We start from the raw sequence: 14,988 nt of genomic DNA, 5'->3' as shown, positions 1-14,988 counted from the left end.
CCTACATCCCGAAGGTCAGAGGTTCTGATTACCGAGGTAATGGAACTTCAGCGGGCCGCTTCAGATCTATTAGTTTTGTCAGCTTCTATGAGCACACTGACTTCAGGAGCGCAGTGATATCAGAGGATATGCGAGAGGGAAAACACAGCACCCAGAACGTCACTGTACTGTTCAAGTCCACAAGGGGTGTGTGTGTGTGTGTGTGTGTGTGTGTGTGTGTGTGCTTGAGTGTGCGTGCGCACACACATACTCCTTTTATGGGCAAGTTCTTAAGCTGAATTGGTGAATGGGTGATCACACACACACACACACACACACACACAAACACAAGGAAATTCAACTTCTGATAAAACTGATTTTTCCTGGAGATGTGACAGACGGTAATCACTAGATCTATTACAAAAGTTTCCCACTAAAATGCTTCACGTTATTCTAGCAGAAACCTCACAGATCATTAAAAAGCAGCAAACTTACAGAAACCCAGGGCTTTAAAAAAATAAATTATTGGGTGGAAGCCTTAGGTCAACACGATGTCGCCCCCTACTAACGTCCCTCAGGCCACACACTGGGCCTGGTTCTCTGTGTCTTGCAGTGACAGGAGACGGTGAGCCCGTAGGCGCCAGCACCCAGTGGGGGTTGGTTAGCTGCCTGGGACGCGCTGAGATGATACTGAAACATGGCCTCTTTCTCTTGCTCTAAAGCTTCCAGGATCTGAGCAGCGTCCTCCATCACGCACCTGTGCACTGCCTTACCAAGGCCCCAAAGCTCCAGAAAGAAGAGACCGTCGACCCAAACACTGACACCGAGTTGCTATACTCTTTCCTTCCACGTACATGGATTTATTTTGATATTTTAATCACTGTGATGGAAGAGTGACCGACACAGACATTGCTCTGGTTTGCAGTCAATGACGTCAAACCCTGGTCCTCACACGTCTTGGCTAGAGAGTTTATGCAAACCCACTCAGGTATTTCCAGGCCGGAACAGACTCCGGACTGGCTCGAATTGTGCTAATGGTTGTCATTGTTATAAACATATTTTTGTATAACAGTGGGTAATTGTTCTGGTGAGTCTTTATCAATCAAAACATTTTAATCAAACCTGTACAAATTAGATATTTTTTTAATATTTAGCAAAAAAAACTGACAAGTTTTGATTTGGTCGTTTTTCAGACCTTAAGTCATACTTGAAAAAGAGTTAGTATCAATATTTCAGATCCAGGACTTTATTTTTTTTTTTTTTCTGATCCTTAGGAGGCATCATATATGAGCAGATTAGATGTTAAATGCTATGCTATTAGGTCACTCTGGGATTTCACTCACTGTGGTTTCGGGAGTGTTATAAAGGCAGATGGATTCATCTGTGTGTTCTCTCAAACCCCGAGAAGAAGTGTTCTACCAGGCCCAGGTGAAATCTCTAATCTAGCACCAGTGTGTGGCGATGGCATTCCTTCACCAGCCAACACTCAGCACGCTGTATGGGCCAAGCAATCACTCTGCCGCAGCCTTGGAATGTGTCAAAGGTGCTACGTCTCAGAGCTGTGATGGGTCACAGTCCTGCACAGTGTAGGGCAAACACCTGGACTCTCTGCTATCCAGTCTCCTCACTGACGGGAACGGAGCTATTCCCCTCTGAAGCAATATGGGAGGGGCACACTGGTCCAGGGAGAGGTAAGGAGGCTCTGTCTGTTAAGAAGAGCATTCCAGGACTTGGAAGATGCTGTTTAAAGTCTGACTGCCATCCCCAGAAGCCACATAAAAATACTGGGCAGGTGGTGTCTGTTGGTAACAGAGTACTGGGAAACAGAGACAAGCTTATCCCTGAGGCTTGCTAGGGAAGTCCTGAGTTCAAGGACAGTGAGAGAAACAACTGTCTCAAGGAACACCACCTTCGGTTGACCTCTGCCATCCCCACATACTTGTCCATATACATATGCACATGTACATGTAAACAGAAACACATCTGCATATGTGAACATATCTGCACACAAATAGCTTAGGTACCGTGACTTATTTATTCTTAATGTACCATTTAAATTTCCCAGCCGGGTGCAGTGGTGCATGCCTGTAATCCTAGCATTCAGGGAGGCAGAGGCAGGGAGATCCTGTGAGTTCAAGACCAGCCTGATCTATAAAGGGAGTCCAAGTCAGCCAAGGCTACACAAAGAAACCTTGTCTCAAAAAACCTAAACAAACAAACAAAAACAACAATAAAAAAGAAAAAATATTTCTTACAGTGCTGTGGTGGTTTGAATGAGAAATGTTCCCCCACAGTTCCAGACATTTGAACACTTGGTGCCAAGTGTTTGGAGAGATTTAGGAGGTGTGGCCTTGCTGGAGAAGTCTGTCTGTGCCATGCTGCTAGCTGGTAAGTCTCCTATGTGGTAGACTTTAATCCTCTGGATCCATAAACCCGTATGAAATCTTCCTTCTTTTAGTTGCCCTGGTCACATGTTTTATCACATCAACAGAAAAGTAACTTAACACAGAGCTAACATGCAGAGGAGACACAGAGAAGTAGAGGGCTTTCTTACTTGGTTTCTCCCATCTCACGTCTATGGCCGTGTGGTTAAGGACGCTCACGGTGACAGTGACTTCTTTCTCTGGGACCCCCGCTAAGGTGGTCACTGTCACTCCTTGGCTTGGGGTAAAGCCCACGCTGTTGTGTACAAAGAGCTTATATTCGTACGTTGTAAACCTGAAGGTTTTGTTTAAAAAAAAATAAACAAACAGAAACATACATTATGTTCTATGGAAGACAAATGCATTTAATTTTTTTCTTCATAAAATACAGAATTCCTTTCCACAAAATGCTCAGTTTCCTTTTCCTTCTAGGAAATGCATTATTTCCTTTCTTCCTAACCCAAAACATACCATTATCTCTGTAACCCCCAGCTTCCACCAGAGTGTCAGGAAAGCATTTTATTTGGAAGCAGTAAGCAAATATCAGTCTTTAAAATAAACGTGCGTTATCGTCTCCCCGTTCTTACTGTTTTCAGAAGCGGTGAGGATTATGGCTCAATTCAAGATGTAATTACAAGGCTGGCAGCTTGCCAGCTTTCTGTCCCAATACTATCCAGAGAGTTTTATTCTCTTCTTTAGGGAAACTCATCCATTTTCAAATATCAGGCTCTATCATCATTTTCTTCCTATGCTTCTTTCCTGTGCCTGGACTATCATTGGCTGTCAGATAAATGCTTAAACGAAGCCTCAATTGTGAGCACAGCGCACAAGCTCATCCCTCTGAGAGTTTGGTGACAGCGAGGTATGCTGGACCCCATGTGCACATGCTGATTTGAGTCAATACAGAGGAAATGGAGCATCACTTTGCCAAAGGAGAAACATGTAGCATGATACGAACTTCTTGAAATTGTTACTTTAATTCCTCGCGTATTTGGCTCGTTCAAGCAGGCGCCCAGTGGCTTTATCTTCTTGGTTCAAAATTGGCTGAGTAGGAAAATGCTATTTATAGACAGAATCAGGCCCTGGCTTTACAATCATCTGTATGGAGAGAGTCGCATAGATATGCTGAGTGATAAGTGACTGTCCCAACTTCAACTTCATTTATCTTCTAATTTGGGGTCATTATTTGTTCCTAGGGTATTCAGAGCCCACAGTATTTGTTTGTCTCAATGTGTCACAACCCCTGCTTGTCACCATAAAAAGAGGAGCGTGTCATTTCCAAGAACTTCGCTAGATAGTTTGACCAAAGTTGCACTTGGGACTTTAGAACATTTTCCTAGCTCCAGGTGGATTCTGTTTGTCTTCTCTTCTTCAGGACCCAACATTCTAAAGACTCTGGAATTCTGCCTCATTCGTGTGGAAGGAAACTACTCAGTTGCTGTATTGACAGCTCAGTGGGGCTTGGGGGGGGTCACTTATTGGTTTATTTTCCTAAATGAGAGCTAGCATTAAACTTTCTGCCTGTCTCTGCTTTATAGCTCTGTCTTCTTTTCAGGTGTTCATTGCTTGTCTGCCTCTTCCTCATCTTCTATTCTCTTTCCCTCATTTTCCTCCTTTCATGAATGGATTCATACCTGCCTCATCCCCCTAGCGAGAGAGAGAGAGAGAGAGAGAGAGAGAGAGAGAGAGAGAGAGAGAGATTCTGAAGTCTAGTGTGTTCTTATTCACACTAGGATATTTGTACACTGAATGAGTCAAGAGGAAACCTGGCTTAGAGGACACTCTCCATACAATGGCTGCCATCTTGTAAGAGGAGAGAATGAACATGTGATGCAGTCAGACTCAGGGAAGGAGATGGTGTACATGGAGATGAGGGGAGAAACAGGAGTGATGTTCCCACAAACACCAGCACGCTGGGACCACCAGAAGTTAGGAGAAGCCGAGATTGCCCTCTGAAGCCTCTGGAGGGAGGTTGGCCTTGAAGAGAATTTATTTGGTGGCCCTAACTCTGAGCACTGTAACAGGGTACCCCTGTGCCAGTGTTCTGTGTCCAGACACCCAGCTTGTAGAACTTGACTTTAGCCAACACTGGGAAGATACGTGTCTGTGTGCTTTCCACCAAGTGCTAACTAGTCAGCAGGGCTGAGGCAATTGAAAGGTGACAGCTGGTTATTTCCTATGGTCCAGATCTTCCTACACATACCAACCCATCCACTCCTCACAGCATAACTAGAAAGTGCCAATTTAGTATGGATTTTCAAAGTGAGGAAAATAAGTATTAAATAGCTTGTCCAAGTCAATGGACTCCTCAGGAGAGCCGAGACTCAAATGCAGGCTGCCTGATTGAAGAGCCCTCTGAACTGGTGCAGCACAGGGCACTGCCAGCATGATTGGAAAGTAATAATAATAATAATAACAATCCAGTGATAACCCGCCTCGCCCCTGTTGGGGGTGATGTCACATGGCTGGGGCTTGACCTCAGAGACTGTTCTGGAGGAGAGGGGCTGGTTTACCTCTGCATTGAGGCTGCCTGCTCAGTTTCCTCTGTGACCCCAGGGTGAATCTGCAGGGTGTTGACTCAGGGTTAAGAGGGTGGCGGGTCCGAGACAAGGGAAGAAAGGGAAGATAATGGCTCACGTGGGAATTGAACCAGTGACCTTGGCTTCATTAGCTCTGTCCCTGGGTGAAATATGTATAATTGTATTTCAAGTCATAAAATGGCCTTATTCCTTTAGCTGAAGACTAGATGCCTAATCTTCTCCACTATATTTGAGCTTTTCTTCCATCTGTTGATGTTATCAGACAATTAGCAACCTTCGTGGCTCCAAGTGACACCATGGTTTTAGTCCTTTGCTTGGTCAAGTTAATAGCACAAATATTTTCTGTTGTGTTCAAATTTTGGAGGACCTCCCTTTTGTGATATTTCCAGGAATTTTATCATAATTTTATGTAGTATGCAATTCAGATAGATAAGGATGTGTATATATATGTATATATATATATATACATATTTATATAATGAGGTCACTTGGTTTAGGGAGCATTCTGAATATATAATGGCTATATGCAATACAATACAATCTCAAATATATATATATATAATATACACACATATATGTATATATATAATAAAACACAGAAGGCACAGGCCATATGGATACATACAACTGGAAAGGTGGCTTTCAAGATGGTACTAAAACTTCTCAAGTAGAGCTGCCTTTAGAGCCCATCTACTTCAAATAATTAAATGTCTTCTCTGTATCAGAGATTAAAAACCAAACCAAACCCCCGGACCCTGAGGAGTTAAACGAGTTCACCGAGAGGTTTTCAGAACTGCATGTTAGTGTTAATGCACTACTTCTTTTTCACTTCTGAGGACTCCTTCTACTGCTTCACTTAACTGAGGGGTCAGTGTGCAGTCATGTGACATCACATTTTTGCCTTTTGTCTTTTCTTTAACTTTAAAAGAGAACTGTAAAGATTATTTTTCACGTGTGTGTTCTCAGGTGCCTCACAGGCCAGAAGGGGGCAGAGTCCCCAGCATCTGGAGTTACAGGCAACTTCTGGGTACCCCGACTTGGACGATGGGAATGAAACTCAGGTTCTCTATGGGCAGTTAGTGCACTTACCTGGCGAGCCACCTCTCCTGCCCCTCACTCTCAAACTTTTCAGAAGATCTCTCTCCTTCTAAGTGTGCGGTTTACTGCAAACCATAATTAAAAATTAAATATCTGTGTTTTCATGTCTTTTCTATGTTGTGAGTTTGAGACTCATATTTGATTATAGGTAGATGTGTGTGTCTTTGTGTGCTTGTGTGAGTTCAGGAGCTGTACACGAGGCGTTAGGCCTCATGGATCTGGAATGACAGGAGGGTGTGAGATGTGTAACACAGTTGCTGAGAACCTAACTCAGCAAGAGAACTACACATTCTTAGCGACTGAGTCATCTCTCCGGCTCCAGCAAACCCATCTTTACTGAGTAACAGTATGTTTCTGTCACTCGTCTACACAACTATGTGGTTCCCATTTTACCCCTATGCAGAAGGTCGAGTTAGTTGTACGGAAGCAGCTTTTCTACTCCCTCTCTCTACCACCTTTTCAGTGAACTTAAGTGTTGATTGTTGGTGCCAAATGAGGCATTCCACTTAATAATAAAATAAAGTGAACAATAGGCCAGTTGACACCATATAATTATAGCAAGACCTATCCTTGCAGACTGCTGTGGCAACAGCAAATATAGACTGTTCTGGCGACACAATGCTGCCATTTTCCTTTATGCAAAACAGCACAGGTTAAAATCTTATTTATGTAACAATTCTCTTTTCAAAGTCCAGTGGCTCTAACTCAAAAGAATGAAAAAGTGAACTAAATTCCCTTTAGATGAAAACAACCTCCACCACCACCACCACCACCACCACCACAAAAGCTTACTAGATTCTGTATAATTGATGCAGGTTTCATCTGCTTACCTATCAGTTACTTGTGGGAGACAAACAGGTGTGTCACAGTTCCTAAATCAGTCAAAGTCAGTCAGCCTCACATGTAATTTGGTAGGTTAGTCACACAAACATCTGCTCGTCCAGCAGAAAAATGATCCCTGTTGAGTCTCAAAGTATTCTTTGGGTAAAACACATCAAAACCAGACAGTATTTGCTGTAGTGAGCAATGCCATTTCAGCCATTCATTTGTTCATTTCTTCCAACCTTATTTCCTGAATGCCAGCAGATGACTGCTGCATACAAAGAATCCAGAGCTTGCTTCCTGTCCTGCTGGAGCCAGAGCACGTGAAAGCTCTTGAGGATGCTTTCTATTATTTGGGCAAGAGTGTGTGAACTCTGGGAGCTGGGAGCCGTGGAGGCTGGTGATGGCTGTTGGCTGTGTTTCTTTCTCAGTTTCTTTCCACCTTAACTTTTGAGATAGAGTCTCTTGCTTGATCTGGAGTCCACTGACTGCCTGTCTAGCAAACCCCAGGGGTTCTGTCTGGGCCTCCCCAGTGCTGGGCCCACAGGCACAGGCTGTGCAGCACCTGGCATGGATTCTGGGGACCTAAGCCAGGTCCTCATGCTTGCATAGCAAAGACTTTACTCAATGGGTCACCCAGCAGGCTTGTGGGGATGTCTGGAATGAGAAAAAGTAGACTGTGTTCATCTAGAATGTTCTCTTCCTCCCTTTTTCTTTGGGTGCAAATCAGTCAGACCATATAGTTAAACCTCACCAAGGAGGAGGTATGATTTCCGCAAGCTCTTGATGACAAGTGGGATTTAGTGTGGGAGGCATTTGTCCAGTGAAAGTTACTTTGATATTTTATGTCAAAATGCGCACAGGCTTGTAGCTTGGAAAGCTGGGGTGTATCTGGTTAACTTCAGCATGGCTGAGAATGACTTGGACTATTTTCCTCAGAATCAAAACTGTTGACTTTACTGAAAACCTTCTGGACCACATCCTTCAATACTGTCACCATCACAGATGATGCTCTTGGAGACGCAGGCTCATTGGGTGCTGCATCCACTATGCTGTCCTCACCCCTGCCACAAACGCAAGCTTGCCTGAGGAGGGGCTCATGATGGATCTGAGAGACCTCATGAGAACCGATGAGCCTCAGCTTCCCCATCCTAGTGGGAACAAGGAAACACACTAACAAATGACCCCTGCCTAAGATAGTCACACATATAAAGGGTATTTTTCTTTAAAGTAAATTATATGTGTAACTGGCTTAAGAACCTGCATTCTATAATAAGACTCAGAAGAGAAAATTACTATAGGAAAGTTCTGAATTTCAGGTTATAGAAATTGTGTAGAAAATTTGCCAACGCTGTCTGAACTATTTTTCTCTGTAGTAAAAATACAGCATAGTAAACAGACCACTCGAACAAGGCGGTGACTCGAACTTGCCTTTAATTTCGTAACTATATTTATGAGGACATGCCCAGTCTTTGATAATTATATATTTTGCATTGGAATAATTGTCACTTAACCACTGATCTAAATGTGTCTATAATGATCAAAATGAAACAAGGTTGGGGTCTGAAGAGATGGCTCACGGGTTACAAACAGTGGTTGCTCTTCCAGAGAACCTGGGTTTGATTCCCAGTACCCACATGGTGGCTCGCAACTGGCTGTCAGTTCCAGGGCTCTGATGTTCGCTTTTGGCCTCCATGGGCATGGTATTCATGTGGTGTACAAATATACATGCAAGGCAAACCCCGTAGATATAAAATTAAGTGTGTGTGTGTGTGTGTGAGAAAGATGTGAAAAACACTTCAGTGTCCTATTTCTATTTTTTTAATGTAAATAGAAGTAAAGAGGGAACAAGGAAATTTGGTGAGAATATGAAATTAGTTATGTCTTCTAAAAAGAGATGGACTCAATTAAGGACAACAACAGAAAAACAGCCAAATGGATAAATCAATAGGATAAACAAAGTCAGCCTTCTGTGCCCTGGGGTTCCATAGCCTCAGATTCAACCAACCATGAATGGAAAATATTTAGAAAAATAACAGCATCTGGTACTGAACCATTTTTTTTTCTTGTTTCATTCCCTAAACAACGCAGTATAACAACCCTTCACATTTACACCTTCCCCAGCATTGTAAGCCGTGCAGGAACGACTTATGCATATGCCAGCCTGTGTATCGGGGTAGAGGCAAATACTTCACAGTTTTACGTAACGGACTTTGGAATTCACGGTTTATAGCACCTATGGGGATGGGAGGTGGTCCCAAAGGCTGTTCCCCCAGATGCCAAGGGAAACCGGGTAGGTCCAGGGGTAAGGTTCATCTTGGTTTCCTGATATGCTGGCAGCTGTGGGTCACCAGAGGAAGGAGACCTCCAGCTGTTGTCAGGGTAGCTGCAGGCAGCACCTGACCCAGCAATGGGCACTCATCCATCTACTTTAAGCCCTTCTGAGGGTTAATTTCCAGCCCTCACACTGCTGAGATGGTCCACTTGGGCAAAGGTAGCCTAAACAAAAGTACCCTGAACAATTTAGACTTACAAATGGTGGACTGGTAAACAGACTGGCCTGGTGCTATATATTTTGAATGTTAAGGAAAATAAAAATTCACATCCTCTCCTTTAACCTCAGCTGTTTATGGGTGTAAGCAATTATTTACTAGATAACTGAAGATGACCTTGAACTTCTGACCCTCCTGTCTCTACCTGCCTCAACACCCTTTTTATTCTCCTTGCTCAGGTTTAAACCCAGGCATTCCTGCATGCCAGGCAAGCACTCTACCAACTGAGCTTAGTCTCCAGTCACTTAGTTTCTTGAATAAAAACAGTAATCCCTGTTTTAAGCCCCAGTGTGGAAAAAAGTGTTTTTGACTTTAGCCTCATAAGCTTACTAAGATTCCCTCAACACAATTTTATCTGCACAGTCTTTCTAGAAATAGCTGCCAAGAGCACATTTATTTCAACTCATATTCAGACCAGCAAGAGAGTGGACAGGCAGCTTCCTGTAAGGAGAACCATCTAGCTAAGGCCGGAAGTGAGATTCATTCTGATGATGGGAAGGGGCTGATGAAGAATGAGAGCAGAGGTGGGCATTCTCCATGTTCGCCATCATGAGTACAGTGAGGGTGAGTCTGAGAGGCAGGGCTGGAGGAGCAAGTGATGGATGGTAGGACATTAGAACGGGGCTCAGGCCATGATTACTCTGCGGGTGGCCTAGAGAAATAACCAACCAACCTAACAGAAAGGTTACTGAAAAATGTAACTGGAAACTTTTCATGGAAGACATTCGTGTATGTTTTTGAAACTTCTTCACATTGCCTGGACCAAGACTATTAAGAAATCCCTGGGTCCTGTGAATGACAGACAATACAGGTGAAGCCCAGAGATGGCAAAAGGTTCGCTTCCTTAGCAGGAGACAAAAAAGAACTTAGCTCAAACTCTAGCATATGGTAAATGTTTTTGATGGATATCACCTACTGGCTCATGTTTTTGCTTTAAACTCTAGATTCAGCTTTTTCAAGTCTCACTAATCCAATGACTCATAACCCATTACCTCCTGTGACACAGGCATGTGCAGAGGGCACCAGCCCCAGTTCCACCTACATTCAAAACTTCCACAGCTTTCCTAAGTTTCATGTCCAGATAGAGCTGTGACAAAAGCAACAGGCCGGGGCTCACACATCTCCAAGTTTGACTTGAAAGGCTTATTTCAGGCACACGGTTGAGATGGCAAACACTGAACACGCCTCGGCTGCACTTCGGTGATTAATGCCACAGATAATAACTGAACATATTCTACTGTGCGACCGATAACACGTTCACACAACGAAGACGCTGCAGTCCTTTGAACCATTCAACACGCCCCAAACTAAATGCCAGCATTTGTTTTTATAGTTTTTGTAATCTCACCTGCTAAGACCCTTATCTTTGTAAAACCACCGAGTTCCTGAATAAATATTGTGCCACAGATTTAAATCTTCTGGGGGATTTGAAGTGAGTGGCTGCCGGATTTTACGTCTCAGAAGCTCGTATCTAAAGCAAAAGACAAGCAGGAACATTTTGATTGTCTCAACTCCTGTTATTACGGAGATTCTGGGAGTGGAGCGGCATGTGTGTGATGCATGCCTGCAAACATGAATAATACCCTAGTGCAATTACGGACTGTTTCCAGATAAGCATTGTTTTCTGTCTCAGCTATCATATAGTCTGTTAATTGTAAATTACCATTTCCACTCACATTTTTTGTTCACCAGTGGGAATGGTGGAATTTTGTGTTTCTGTGTCAGATTTGCTCAATATTTGCTGAGAGTTTCACACAAGGTTGGACTATAAAAATCTTATCCAGTTAAGGATTTCCCGAGACTCATACCATCAAATTTTTATAAACAATAATAATATCATCTCCTCTGTTTTCTCTGCCAAGTATCTAGTTCTGGCTGCTACACAGCCATTTTAGAATCATAGCTCTTTGCACCCGTCTTATCTCCTAGAACATGCTTCACACGTGTGCCCAGTGGAGATATGGAAACAACTGTGGTGAACTTTATAAGTCAGACTCAGTTGTCCCACGTTACACAGAACAAGCATCAGAGCTGCCTAACAGAATAAGAATATTATTTTGAAAAGAAAGAGCAGGATAACGAATCGAAATCTTAGCTATGTGGAAAGGTCTTTAGTCTGTTTAGTCTGTTTCAATGCTTTGGTGCTCATTCTTCTAAAGATTTATTTATTTATTGTGTAATCAGTGTTCTGTCTGCAAGTATACATGTTTGCCAGAAGAAGGCCATAGATCTCATTATAGTTGGTTGTGAGCCATCACATAGTTGCTGGGAATTGAACTTAGGACCTTTGGAAGAACAGCCAGTGATCTTACCCTCTGAGCCATCTCTCCAGCCCTATGGTACTCACTCTTACCAGATGAGCTCTCGTTTCCATTTAAATCAAGACATGCATGGTAAGAATAGAGGACATTGCATACTTACTACGAGTTTGTGAATGAAGCTATGGTATTTGGTATGGAATTAGTTCTAACTGAGATGTGAATGTAATCCTACTTTCCTACTTCTTGGCATGATGCATCCAAAACAAACCCCACAGCAATATCACTTTCTCTACCTCAAATTGGGTCCATTTGGCTTGGCTGGTGGCTGCCAAGAAATCCTGATGTCAGATTCGCTTGGAATCACCGACAATGGGGCCAGTTCCTGAGGCAGGGCGGGGTAGGTGGCAGCAAAGGTAGGTAGACTCTCAGTGCACCCTCCTAGGTATCCGTTACCTCCGGAGCAAGCGACAATGGTGACTGAATAATTAGTGAAAGGAGTCAGGTGCTTGATTAGATGACTCAATACAACCGAGGTCCTGTTGGTTATTCTGATGAGAGGGTCTGGCATTCGGATCTCGTAGCTCAGTATGTCTCCATTCTGGGTAAGAGGGGCTTTCCAAGTGACCTGAGAGAGAAGACCAGCAGCATCAGTGTGACACACTGGGGCAGAGCAAGTGAGGTCCATAAAGCCTAGAGTTCTACCTGCCTTATTTGCCCTGAAGTCATCTGCCAAAGGCCTATATTCAACTTAGCCCTCTGCACTAGACAGAAACTTGGGGGAAGTGACCTGAACCAGGAAGCTGAGTGGAAGCTGCTTCCTGGGCTTGGATTTTAGCTATGATACTTTCTGGGATAGTCAGATTCATCTCCATGTGGGTGTTCTAAAGGACACAGAGCAACACACATCCACATGCATCGGGAGGGCAGCATCAGGACCTGAGAGTTTGCATGTTTTTAACTCAATTAAATGAAACTTCTTGCTTTACCATGTGGGCATGAGGGCTAGAGTGGTTGCTTTTACAAAGGCTGGAGAAAGGTGGACATTATTTTTATTTTCACAGTCACAGTCAAATTCCTGAAGCTGGTGTATAGTTTAACAAATAAAGCAATAACACATTCTAGTCTCAGAGCCAGAAACACATGAAAGTTTTAAAAACTGCAACCAAAGGATGGTTCTGTTTAAATGAATTTAACATCAGAAAACATAGTAATACCTTATGAATTCCATCGTAGTGGATGCTAACTTTTCTGCCCAAATTTTAGTAGCTGTGGATGGATGAGGGTTCAAGGTTAGAGGCCCCGATGGCACCATAAAAATAAATTTTGTTGCTGCTGCACAGATGCACAACTTGGTGATTTCTGCACTTTATTTCTCAGTTTTATCTCTCAGTTGTGCTAAGTGCTTTACTATGGCAAACTGATGTTGGCTGAATCCTATTTGAACCCCTTTTTAATCTGATTTTACTTTGCTTATTTATTTTGTAAAGAGATGGCTTCAAAATCTGATAAGACCATTTAAAACCATTTATTGTTTTTATTTACGTGAGGATGTGTGCGTGCATGAGTTTGTGTCTACCACATGTGCGTAGGTGCCCAAGGTGGCCAGATGGTGTTGGACCCCATCAACCTGGAGTTGTGAGAAGTTATGGGATGTCTGATGTGGGATCTGGACTGGATCCTCGGCGAGAATGTAAGTTCTCTTACTTGCAGAGATACTTCCCAGCCCCATTTGGATTTAAAAAAAAACCCTTTTGGGTTAAAAAATATCAAAAAACAAACAGGCTTTCTCCTTAATTGGTTGATGGAAGAGGCATATTGACAGACAGCTGGCTATTGAACTCTCCTTACATTTTTGGAATCAGATCAAATTTGTCTCATTTTATTATTCTTTTCATATTCTGCTTAATTCAATTTGTTAATATTTAATTCAGAAGTTTTGGATTGATGTTCAAATATGAAATTATTCTGTACTTTTATTGAGCTGTCCTTTCAGTCGTAGTAGAGGCTGTCTACTGAGTTTCAAAATGAAGTGGTTTTCTTAGAAAATCAAGTACAACCTGGAAGTACGTAGATGTCATCTTTCACATAATTGCTTTGACATGTTTTGTTCCTAATAGATTTTAAGAATACGATTTTGACCTACTATGTGCTCCAATTTCCCTTCCTGAATACTTCTAGATATAATACTTCAAGATATAAACAATGTTTAGTAGCCTAAGTATTTGAGCCCAGGGCCTTGCGTATGCCAGACTGGCGCTCTACCATGGCCTCACAGCCTCAGCCCCCCTGCACAGTTTGAGACAGTAGTTCAGTAAGTCGCTTAGGCTGTCCTTGAACGCATAGGGGAGCCTGGGGAAAAATGTGTCATCCTCGGACAGGACTCTCTTAGGTCCAGCGTGGGTTGCACCTCTTACTATCCTTATGTGTTCCTTTGTCTTCCAGTTGGCTCAGTTTGTGTCACGTTTCTTGTGGTCCCTGTTGAACAGTAGTGGATGATACTATACAGAGCAAAGAACACATCACAGAGATAAACCGAGCTGATGAGATGGCTGAACTATAAAAATAAAACAAAAACAAAACCCCAACCCCTCACTTTCAAACCCATTCCCCCAAGTGAGGTATTAAAAGGTAAAAGTTTAATCTGACTGTGGTGTTTACAAGTGGAGCGTGAATGGGGTCAGGACTAGATAAGGTCATGAGGGTTCTGCCCAATGATGACTGAATGCTGGTGGCTTTGTTACAGGGAGAGGGATCACAGGAAGCTACAGGATTCCCATCTCGCAACCTCTGGTACCTACACAGCTCTGGGATGCTGCTAGCAAGAAGCATATCACTAGACATAGCCCCTTGTCCTAGAAGCTACAGCACCAATGGCCCAAGGCTGCTCTTCTCTCTAAACTTACCCAGCCTGCTCCAGTGGCTACTAGCCTCACCGTGAAATACCAGCTGGACACCTTCAATCATTTACCACCCCAACCGCTCTCCCTATTTATCTTTAACTTGATTCTGCTCCATGCCCCCCAGTTCTTGCCACTTGTGGGCATCTATTATGCTTATTTGTCTACAAAGTAGCTCCACGAGGTGGGGGGGCACTATATTGGTCCCACTCATTCCCTTTAGTGTCAAAAGGAGACACTCATAAATGTGTTTGAATGAATATGAGAAGCTGAACATATTGTCATTGTTAATATTATTGACAATTTACCTAGAACAGTAGAGCATGGTAAATATTGAATGGCTTTCTTAACCGTGCATTAATGACTATCCTGGGATTCCTCATAAATGTTTTATCTATTTGCAATTTTGATTTCAG

At 43.0% G+C, this 14,988-nt stretch overlaps 1 protein-coding gene across 1 annotated transcript in view; it reads right to left on the bottom strand.

The window, feature by feature from the left end:
• Window positions 1-14,988, bottom strand: part of Ush2a (usherin) — a 653,036-nt gene that overhangs the window by 198,385 nt on the left and 439,663 nt on the right. The window contains exons 41-43 of the mRNA XM_060365102.1: window positions 11,969-12,300; window positions 10,763-10,885; window positions 2,534-2,697 (exon numbers count right to left, since the gene is read on the bottom strand). Coding sequence (XP_060221085.1) covers window positions 2,534-2,697; window positions 10,763-10,885; window positions 11,969-12,300 — 619 coding nt within the window. The remainder of the gene's footprint in view (window positions 1-2,533; window positions 2,698-10,762; window positions 10,886-11,968; window positions 12,301-14,988) is intronic.

This window comes from Meriones unguiculatus, chromosome 11 (genome assembly GCF_030254825.1).
Source record: "Meriones unguiculatus strain TT.TT164.6M chromosome 11, Bangor_MerUng_6.1, whole genome shotgun sequence".
Classification (NCBI taxonomy): Eukaryota; Metazoa; Chordata; class Mammalia; order Rodentia; family Muridae; genus Meriones; species Meriones unguiculatus.
The sequence above is the reverse complement of the archived record's forward strand: the minus strand, read 5'-3'. Positions and strand labels throughout refer to the sequence as shown.